At 63.9% G+C, this 10354-nt stretch overlaps 1 protein-coding gene across 1 annotated transcript; it reads right to left on the bottom strand.

Annotated features, from left to right (window-relative positions):
- Window positions 1-1585: 1585 nt before the first annotated feature.
- CILP2 (cartilage intermediate layer protein 2) lies at window positions 1586-10338 on the bottom strand. Its single transcript, XM_070586741.1, has 8 exons — window positions 9868-10338; window positions 8716-8814; window positions 7566-7838; window positions 6926-7081; window positions 5572-5850; window positions 5104-5212; window positions 4754-4911; window positions 1586-4513 (listed from the first exon to the last, which is right to left on the bottom strand). Exons 1-8 carry the CDS (start codon window positions 9929-9931, stop codon window positions 2178-2180), a joined length of 3474 nt encoding a protein of 1157 aa, XP_070442842.1. The 5' UTR covers window positions 9932-10338; the 3' UTR covers window positions 1586-2177.
- Between the last annotated feature and the right edge of the window lie 16 nt (window positions 10339-10354).

Here is a 10354-nt window from a genome sequence, read left to right as displayed (position 1 = left end):
CTGGAAGCCAGCTTTGCCCGCCAGCTGTAGGGGGAGGCCCCCCATGCCTGCTGCTCCCCAGGACCCCAGCAGGCAGCCCTGAGTAGGGCTCTGGAGCAGGCAGGCCCGAAGTCCAGGTTGCCTTGGATGGAGGGCTTGCTCCTCTGAGTCTCCCTGTCAGCTGGGGGTGTAGACACAGTATGTTCTGGATAAGTGCACATGCCCTCTGGCTCCCAACGGGCCTCAAAGCAACTCCCCTCTCTTGTCCCTCAGAGCCTCTCCAGGGCGAGGCTGGGGTGCTGGCAGCAGGGTCCTCCCAAACCTTGACTCCAGCAGAGCCTGGGGGCCCACCCTCAGAGACAGGGGCTGATACCCTTGGGTTTGCCAGATTCTTCCTGACCCTCCAGGCCCCCGAGTCCGCCCCCTGGGCAGGGGAAGGTGTACCCATGAAGGGAGTGGCCTGAGCAAAGGCAGGAGGGCTGGCGAGGTTGGGAGTTGTCAGATGGACAAGAGCCAGTGGGCCACAAGGGCAGAGTGCTGACCCCACAGGTATGCTGGGGTCTGTGCGGGAAAGCCCAGGCCCTCTGCGGTTGGCACCTCTAAATGCTGGACAGACAGATGGTAGGGTAGATGGGGGGGTTGGCAGGTGGGCAAGTGGACAGGTGGGTGATCAAGGAGGAAGTGAGAGAGTGGGTGTACAGAAGGCCCAAGCATGCCTTGGGTTCAGGGGACACCCTGCACCCCCACCTCCTGCCATCAGTCCTCCCCAGGGGCCATCAGCCAGGCACAATACCTCCTATTCCAGGCCCCCAGCAATGTCACATCAGTGCCTTCTGGGGCCAGCGTCTCCAGGCCATGGGAGTCTCACACATGTGCTCGAGGGGGCTGCTGGGCCATCCAGCAAGACCCTGCTCATACCCGGATTCACTCCAGCGCCCAGGTAGCCCCTTGCCTCTCTTTTTAGGGTCTTAGTTTCTCTCTGTAAAATGAGAGTGTGGTTGGAACAGCGCCTGCCCAGCGGGGTGCCAGGAGGACTCACCTGGCCGCTCCCACATAGAGAACGAGCAAGCGATGGCTCCGCCGCCTCCAGACTGAGTCCTGGCAAGGTCAAAGGGCCCAGGACCGTGGCCTGGGACAGCCCAGTCACTACGTGGCCAAGGCGTGGCCAGGCCTTAGTGGAGTGGGGCCCAGGGCAGGGCAGCTGTGGCCCCGGCTGACGAAATCCAGGGCAGCCTCGATTCCTGCCGCTGGTGGCATGCACCCCTGCCGGGGCCCTTGTCTACCTGCTGCAGCCCCCGGGCACACAGCCAGGCGGGAGCCGGCAAGAAGGCCAGGGCAGTAGCTCCCGCTGTGTTCAGTGGTTTGAGCAGCACAGGCTCGGGCCACTCAGAGGCGGGCTCTGCACACACATGTCACAGACACACTTCTGTGTGCATCAGCTGGGGCCCACACACCCACCTGAGACGCATTCAGGGCCTCATGGGGCCCCAGAGCTCCTTGCACACTCATGACTATTTGTGTTTCGGGCCTGTTTCCACCTGCCAAGGTGCGTCTGGGTCCGGGAGCCCTGCCTTCATCCTTTGCCCTCTGAGACTGACACCATGAGTTGGAAATGAAGCATCTTTAATTGGTTCCCTGCCCTGACCCCCCTGGGTAGGGGGTCTCCAAGCACCAAACATGTGAGAATTGTGCCCCCCAGCCCCAGAGCCAAGAAGCCCCTGCCCCAGACCTTCACTGGGCCCGGAGCCCCCACTCACGCCCATGACCAGCCTCACAGGCTTTGTTTCAATAAATAACCCCAAGAGCAAAGCTTGGGGCAGAGGACCCAATAAAGAACCCAGTTCAGCGACATGCAGAGAGGGCTCAGGCCAAAGGCCAGAAATGCCAAGGGGCAGAAGATCTGAAATCAGGGTCGAAAGACACATGCAATCAGGGCAGGCACGTGAGCTGGGAGCGATTCCCTCTGGGCCTCAGCCGGACGCCTGCCCGATGGCCTCTCAGGACGCTGGCTCCCACAGTCAGGGCAAACTCCATTTCATGTCACACCTGGCGTTTCCACCATCGGACTTGACTCTGAATTCTGGGCAGGGGGCAAAGGGGGCCCAGAAACCTGGGGAGGGAGCGTCTGGAGAAGGGGATAAGACTTCTGGGGACCGAGGAGCCCAGAGCAAGGCAGAGGAGTGAAGCTGGGGCCCAGGTCACTGCCGGGCCCTGCCCCGGCGGGTGCGGAGTGGACCCGTGGTTCGGGCTTGTGCCCGGGCCACCTCACCCATCTCCCTGCGGATATCATCAAGCGCTACCGCCGGGGACTCCAGCAGCCTCTGGAAGAGGCTGGGCCGGCCAGCCAGTGGCTCCTGGCACTGGAAAGTGACGGCGGTGCCAGCCTCAGCCTTCATCTCCCTAGAGAAGCCATCGGAGGAGCCATCAAAGCAGCGGCCAATGGCGATCTCTTTGGCCAGCCTTGGGCTCTGGTCAGTGACTGTGTAGACACCGTAGTTGTGACCCAGAGGGTCCAATGGGGCCAGCATGGAAAAGGCAGCAGGGTCATCGGCCGGCGCTAGCGGTGGGTGCCGGGCCAAGTAATCCTGCAGGAGCCCGTTGACAGCCACGCGACGGCAGCTGCCCTGGGGCATGATGGTCACCAGTGTTCTGTCCACCTGTCGCTGGTCGAACAGCATCCCACTGCACTTGAACTCCACACAGGCAGCCGACATGCCAGAGCGCTCCGGGTCCCGGACGCTGCGGGCATCCCGGAGCCCATAGAGCTGGCCCTGGGTGCGAGGGTGGCTGCCCCCAGCATTGTGGGAGCGGACCATGTACTCCTGGGGACCCTGGATCTTCACCTTGAGGAAACAGGCCCGGAACTCCTGTGGGTTGGGCCACCAGGACAGGAGATCCCCGGTCCAGGAGGCCGGCACCCCCTCGCGGAATGGGACCACGTTGTACTCGTATCTGTCCGCCTCCACGCGCGCGAAGCGGAAGTGGCTGGCCGTCACCGGGGCCGCCTGGCACTCCCGCAGGCTGCGCCACGGGTACACGGGGCCGTTGGCCTCAGTGGATTCGCCAGGCCTGGGTTTGGCCAGATTGATGCGGAAGCCGTTTCGTTTGAGGGCGGGGTCGTCGTGGTCGGTGCGGCGGTAACCCAGCCTGTCCAGGTAGGGCTGGGCCACCCCCACAGTGGCCGGGAGCGGGCGGGGTCGGGAAGGTGCGGGCTCCAGCTCCTCCCCGCCCAGGGTGGCCGTGACCAGGGCCGTGTAGGCGTCGGGCGAGTCACTGTCGCAGAAGGCAGGGAGGCAGGCGCCATTGGGGCCGGTGACGGCGCTGTCGAAGCGGCCCCAGGCCCGAGGGTTGGCCGAGAAGCCGGGGGCGGGCTCCAGGTTGACCAGCGTGACCACCACGCCCTCCACCTGCTCGTTGGGGTTGAATTTGTCGTTGGCGTAGGCGCGCACCTTCACGAAGCAGCGGCGGCGCTCCGGCACGTCCAGGTTGAACAGACGCCGCTCCCGGATTTCCACGTTGCCCACCAGGAAGACCCGCTCCTCCCGGCGGACCCGAGTGGCCGCTGACCCCTGGCGCTGGAAGCCACTCTCCTCCTCCCACAAGCCCGTGTTGGGGTTCAGGGACCACAACTTGAGGGCCTCCACGTGCCCCGCCATGCGGATCTGGCCTGCAGCCACGCGCACGGCCACGGGCCCCGCCTGCAGCTGCTCCGCAGAGCCGGCGGCGCGGAGGTCCACCGCGAACATTCCGTAGGTGCGCAGCGGCGCCAGCTCACCGTCGCTGTCCACGAAGCGCAGGTCACTGGGGGCGGCAGTGGCAGAGGTGAGATCTCGGGGGTCCACGAATGTCACCCGGGCCTCCACAGCCCCCGAGTAGGGTTCACCATTGGCTCTGCGGAAGGCTCCCGGCAGAAGGACCAGCTCGCCCAAGGGGGCCTGGTCTTCCAGCTCCCCGAGTGGGATCGTGTTGCTCTGGGTGGCATCTAAGATGACTGGGGCTTTCTTTCGCATGGCCTTGACCTCGTGGTACACACCAGCACCTCGAGGATCAAAAGGCAGGATCCTGATAGTGTCCATGAACTCGCCCCTGGGGTCCATGAAAGTCACCACCAGCCGCTGGGTGGAAGGTGGCACCTCGATAGTGAAGTCACCCTGGTAGGATGTGAATCCTATGGGCTCCTGGCCCAGCAGGATTTGGGCGAAGTGCAGGGGCTCCCCAGAGTCAGCAGCCACCACACGTCCCCGGACCAGCCCCCGAGGGGGCAGGCATTTCTGGCAGCCACACTCAGCTACCACCTTGACCGGGAGGATGTAGCTGGAGCAGTGGATCTCCTTGCTCTCCAGGCGGCGCACAGAGCAGCAGCGGGAGCCCACATCCCCACATCGAGGGCTTGACCCTGCACGGCTGGGGCAGAGGGTGTTGGGGCAGAGGCCCACGTCCAGGTAGGCAGGGCTGCTGCCTGGCTGACTGCAGTCGTCTGGGAGTTTAATCAGGTGCTCATGAGGCCTGGGGTCGCAGGCAGGCTGGCCTGGGTCTGGGGAGCAAGAAATCAGCCGGATCAGGGTAAAGGGGAGGGCTCCACTGAGCCCAAGGTTGGGGGCCTGGACTGGGGTCAAGGGTTCAACCCAGAGGCTCAGTGGGGCCTTGGATCAGACTCAGTGAGGTCAGAGGTCAGTCTGAAATTGGGGCTCCGTTTGGGGTTGAGTTTTAGCTAAAGTCGGGACTTAGTTCGGTGGCAGGGCTTGCTCAGGGTTAGGGGGCCGAGGATGCTCACCAAGCACAGTGAGCTGGGCAGTGCCCGAGCGCACGGCGCCCGCGTCATTCCACGCTTTGCAGTGGTAGGTGCCTGCTTGGTCCGGGCGCAGCCCCCGCAGCTCCAGATGGGCCCCGTACCTGTGTGTTCGCCTGTCCAGCAAGGTCCCATTGTGGAACCTGCATGGTGGAGGAGCAACACTATGGGTACCCTTGGCACAGGGGGGGAACTGCACCCGCCCCCACCCCACACACAGCCCCAGGAGTTTGCAGAGCAGCTTCCTTCAGGTCTCTGAGGCACCACATATCACGGGAATCCAGTCCATGCCCAGAGCTGGGCGCGAGGCCCGTGAGCACGGGGTGGGCACTCACCAGGAGTATTTCTTGGGCATGGGGGTGCCGGAGGCTTTGCAGCAGAAGGTCACGTTCTGGCCAGCCTCTCGCACTCGGGACTCAGGGTGCTTCACCAGGTAGGGCTTCTCTGGGGACAAAGTTGGCAAAGGTCAGGGCCCTGCCCCATCCCAGCTTCTCCCAATGACCCTTCCCAAGAGTAGGGCCCATCCTTTCCCTTCCAGAGATGATCTATTTCACCTGTGCCTCTTCTGATGACCCTCTCCCCTTCGAGTTCACCCCATATCTGCTCCAGATGGTGCCCCATCTTAACACTTCCCTCTGCAACTCCATGTCTCACCTTGCGCCTTCTCCAGTGACTGTCTCACATCTTATTTCTTCTCCCAATGACCTCACTCTGCATCACCTCATCCCAAGTGATTGGTGTCACCCAGAATTTCCTCCTCAGTTTCTCAGCCCCCCTCATCCTCCTTGTCATGAGGCTCTTACCCAACTTATTAAGGACAACAGTGACCACGGCAGATATGGAGCCATTGGCTTGGGCCTGGGCCATGCCTGCAGAGAAGCCATCCATTTGAGCACTGACATTGGCCCGGCTGCTGGCACAGACTCCAGGCATCCGGAAGGTTCCATGGGCATCGCTGGTGGCCACAGTGCCAGGCCAGTCTCGCAGGAAGACCCTGGCTCCTGGCAGTGGTCGGCCAGATGGGGTGACCACTGAGCCCAGGAGGATGTGGTCAGGGCACCCACACGTTTTGGAGCTGCACCCTGGGAGGAGGAACACAGGGAGACAGAGGAGCAGAGAAGCTTCTTCACTCCCTCCTGGGGAGGGCTTTCCACTCTGTCAGTCACTCAGCAAAGGTACCTAGACACCCCCACTCTTGTGTCCCTCAGCATGACACGGCTTGGAGCAGCCCCTAGTGTGAGGGGGACATGAGACTCAGTGGTCAGGGCTGGGCTAAGGGGAGGGACCTGGGGCAGAAGGGTGAGGAAAATGCCCTGGAGGAGGGGACAGGAGAGGTGACTCTCTCAAGGCAGAGAGACTCCTCCCAGCATGAGAGAAAATGTCCAGGCGTGGGCTGGGGGCCCAGCGGGGGACTGGGTCTTGGGCCCAGAACATCTCCCTCCCCTCCCAATCCCGCGGTTTCTCCATAAAATGGAAAATTCCACTGGAAACTTCAGGGCAGAGGCGCCGGAGGGCAAAGCCAGGCGGGGCAGGGTGGGGATCCCACCACCCCATTGGCCACTGTGCTCCCCCACCCTGCTGCCGGCTCTGCCGGCCCGGTCTCCAGACCGTGTTTGTGGAGCCCAGGCCGGATCGGAATTTCCAGTCGCCTCCTGGCTGGCCTGATGTCTGGCCCTGGGAGGGCCTGGGCATCGTGTCTGCCAGGGTGTGAGCGCGTGTCCGCGTGGGCGTAGGGGACGGGCGGGGCTGCGAATGCCACGCGTGTGTGCACCCCGAGTGAGCGTGAGCAGGCTTCTTTGTGTCCGCGTCCACCGGGACATCCACATACTCGGCCGTACACACAGAGGAAGTGCCCCCCTCAGATCTGCCCGTTCCTGGACAGGACCCCTGTGGCGTCTTCCCAGCCAGATGTACACGTTCACCAATGCTCCTCCGGGGGCCCAGAAGGGAAGGGCCAGTCTCCATGTGGACCAAGTTCAGGCTTTCCAGGCCCCGGCCCTGCACCCCAAGCTGGGCCACTTCCCGCCAAGTCCCGCCCCGTCAGCATCCACCTCAACTAGCCCCTCCCCTTTAGGGACGTCCCTCAACAGGCCCCTCCCCTCCACATCCAGGCCCCGCCTCTACCCAACCCTCTCCTTCAGGCTCCGCCCCTCCTACCTGGGCACGGAGGCCGCACACACTTCTGCGCCTCCTGGGGACGCCCGGGACACGCGTCCCCAGCCGGGATTGAGCAGCGGCGGCGGCGCAGACGACGGCCTGGCCCGCAGCTCCCTGAACAGGGACCCCACGGGCCCCACGAGCCCCACGCAGCCTCTGCGGGAAGGACAGAGAGGGAGGGTCAGGCGGCCGCCCACCCTGGGGACTGCGCCTCCTGGAAATCGGGTGACAGTGCAAGACTGAAGGACGCCCCCCGCCACGTGCCTCCGAGGGCAGGTACTCCAGAGAGAAGTCCTGCCCACTGCCGCCATCAGTGTTCCCCCAGGCGCACCTGTCGAAGGGGCAGCTGAGGTCCCGCCCCGCCCCTCAGATAAGCTCCCGAGGTTAGCCCTGCTGTTTTCCCCGCGCCTCGCAAATATTTGGGGCTCAAAACACGCCCCCACAGAACAGAGCTGTTACAGATGAGCAAACGAGGGCAGCGAGAGGGAGCTGCGCTCCTGGGGATCCCTGCCAGCCCCTCCCTTCCAAAGTCCCACCCCAATCCGGTCCTGCCCACTCCCCAGCATCACTTATCTCGGTCCCGCCCTTTCCGTAGCCCCGCCCACCAACAAGGCCCCCGCCCCCATGGCCCCGCCCTCACCGAGCGGGCAGCGGAAGCGCACATGGTAGTTGGAGCAGCGGCGGCCGCGCGGCTGCTCGCGGTTGAGGCACCAAAAACCGCGCGTGGGGTTCAAGTGCACGCGCTCGCCGACGGCAGACGGCAGGGCCCAGTCGGTGGTGCGTGCCTCCAGTGCCAAAGGCCGCGGGCACACGCGCGCCGGCCCGTAATAGAAGCGAATGGCGGCCAGGCTCTCGAAGTCTCCGTCGCCGCCGGGATGGTCCACGTTGAACCAGGACGTCCACTCGCTGGCCTCTGTGGGCACCGCACGCGCTGGGACCCGGGCCGCAGCCTGCCGGGCCCCATCAGTGCATGCAGGGGCCCGGGCTGTGGCCTGCCCACCCCTGTCTGCCTGGTAAGGGCCTTACCCGCTGTCTAAGCCGGGTCCCTCCGCCCTCCAGGAGCACAGGGTAGCTCAGCCTGCCCACGACCCCTCCCAGAACCAGAGCCCTCTAGGGCAGAAGGAGCTGTAAAGAGGTCACGGGAACGTTGGCCTCCCCTTGCACCAGTCCTAGTTCTGCTGCCCAGTGCCGGAGCTGGCGCATCAGTGCACGCTGAGGTCTCCCCAGCCCCCGGCCTCAGAATTCAGAACCCCTGAGGTGTGAAGAGATACAAAGGCAGCAGGAGGAGCCTGAGACCAGCCCTAGCTGTGGCTTTCTGCTGCCTGGCTGCTCCCCGTTAGCACCAGCTGGGACCTTGCTCTCTGCTCGCTGAACCCACAGGGCAACCTCTGTTTCACTGAAGCCACAGGTGGGAAGAAAGCCTCCCACAGGTCAACTCCTGCTTCCATCTACCCAGGAAAGGAGGTGCTCACTCCCTTCCTGACTCAAGAGCAACCTTCCTAGCCGGGAAACTAGAGACCCAGGTTCCAGAACTCCTGCTTCCCTGACTGACCTGGGCAAGTTGTCCCACCCACCCCGCCCCACCTCGGTTTCCTCCTTGACAAACAGCCTGGATGCTCACCTCCCAGCTCCTAAAACTTAGACCTCTTGGGGCACCATTTGAGGGGCTGCCATGTCCAGGGACTCTGTCTCTTCAGCCAGTTTACGTCCTCTCCTCATGTGGCCCCACGAGCCAGAGCTCACACGGCAAGTCCATGGCAGACCCAGGACCTGAACCCAGGCTGACTCACCTTCCCAGTCCTCCAGCGCTGCTGAGGGCTGGCCAGGGCGCAACGATGGACCCTCAAGGCCCCATGCAATTTCTGTGGGCTCCTCAGTGGAAATGGTGCCTGTGGAAGGGGTGAGGAGTGAGGGGAGGGACATGTGCTGATAGGGACCACTTTGCGCCCCTTTTATGCAAGGGGCTGCCAGGATCATCCCCATGTCACAGGGGAGAAAACAGCCTCTTAGAAGCCAGAACCCAGCTCTGGCTGATCCCAAGGACTGCAGCACCCCCTCCTCCAGGAAGCCTCCCCATGGCTTTCCTCCGTCCTCAGTCTCTGGCAGCCCCATCCCTCCCTCTGACCCAGCCCCAACTCCCTGGGCTGGGGAAGTCTGTGTCCGCTCTGCTCCCCCAGATCCACTTCTCTCCCTGGGTGTGTTCAGCGGCCATGAGTTCTGTGGGCTGTGCCTTTGTCCTCACGTTGAGCTGCATTCCGCTTCATCCATTTACCAACTGGAATTCCCTCCCTCAGTCTACCTTCCATTCGTGCACTTGGGGCCCAAGCTGCCAATGGGAAGTCCTTGGAATCTAGCCTGGCTGCTCTAGGCTCGAGTTATTTGAGATAGCTGGACTGGGCAATGACCTCAGACAGGTCCCTTCCGTCTCAGAGCCTCAGTCTCCTCATGTGAGAAATGGGCCCAGCCTCCCCCCACCCCCCTACCCCCGCTCCCCTGCCGATTGTTCCAGAGATGGGAATTTCTTTTCTGAGTGGTGTGTGTGTGGAAGAGGGGACGAGTTAGGTGAGAGGGGACGGCTCTGACCCCTTCATCCCGGAGCCAGGACCAGGTGCTTTGGGGTCCAAACACTGGGGCTGAGACCGGCGCCCAGCGTTCCCCGGGAACCCAGAGGAGCCTGAAGTTCAGATCCACTCTGGGTGCGCCTATCGTCTCTCCGAGGATGGCAGGGAGCAGAGGAGGACCCCTCCCCGCCCTAGTTGGTTCCAAGGCTCCGTCTCCTCGTCGCCCCCTCCCTCAACCCCGGGCTGGCGAAGTGGACCCAGGTCTAGGGAAGCGAGTGGGTCCCTTGGCTGTCTCTCCAGGCGTGGCTGCATGCCAGGCTCGCTGCCAGAGGGTGGGGCGCTTAGGGGGCTGGGCTGGGCTGGGGGCTGGGGGCGCCTCACCTCGGGTCCCCGCCAGGTGCGCGGCAGCGACACAGAGGCAGAGTAGTGGCGGCAGCGACGCCATGGCTGGGTCTGAGCGTCCGAGGAAGGGTCTAGGCTCTGCGGCGCGCTCGGGTCTGACTCCTGCAGGTCTGGCTGCCGCTGGGGCTGAGAGTGGGGGCGAACGCGACCGCAGGCCCCGCCCCGTCCAGGCCCCGCCCCGTCCAAGAGACCCTCCTCGGCCCTGGGTGACTTCGGTGTGCGAGCAACCTCTCTGGGTCGCCCCCCTCGGTGAGTCTGGCTGTGCCTCCGCCCTCAGGCTGGCTGGCCTGCTTCCCCCGTCGCCGGCTGGAAGTCCCTCCCTCAGCCCACCCTCCACTCTCCACGTTGGGTCCCAAGCTGCCTGCGGGAGGTGCCTCTTGGAATCGAGCCTGAAGCTGCCCCAATCTTCGCGCTTTAGGCGGCCCTTTGGGCGGCTCGAAGTCTTCCATCGAGTCTGACTTCGATC

This window comes from Equus przewalskii, chromosome 20 (genome assembly GCF_037783145.1).
Source record: "Equus przewalskii isolate Varuska chromosome 20, EquPr2, whole genome shotgun sequence".
Lineage (NCBI taxonomy): Eukaryota > Metazoa > Chordata > Mammalia > Perissodactyla > Equidae > Equus > Equus przewalskii.
Note: the sequence above shows the minus strand (reverse complement) of the source record. Positions and strands in the feature narration are given on the sequence as shown.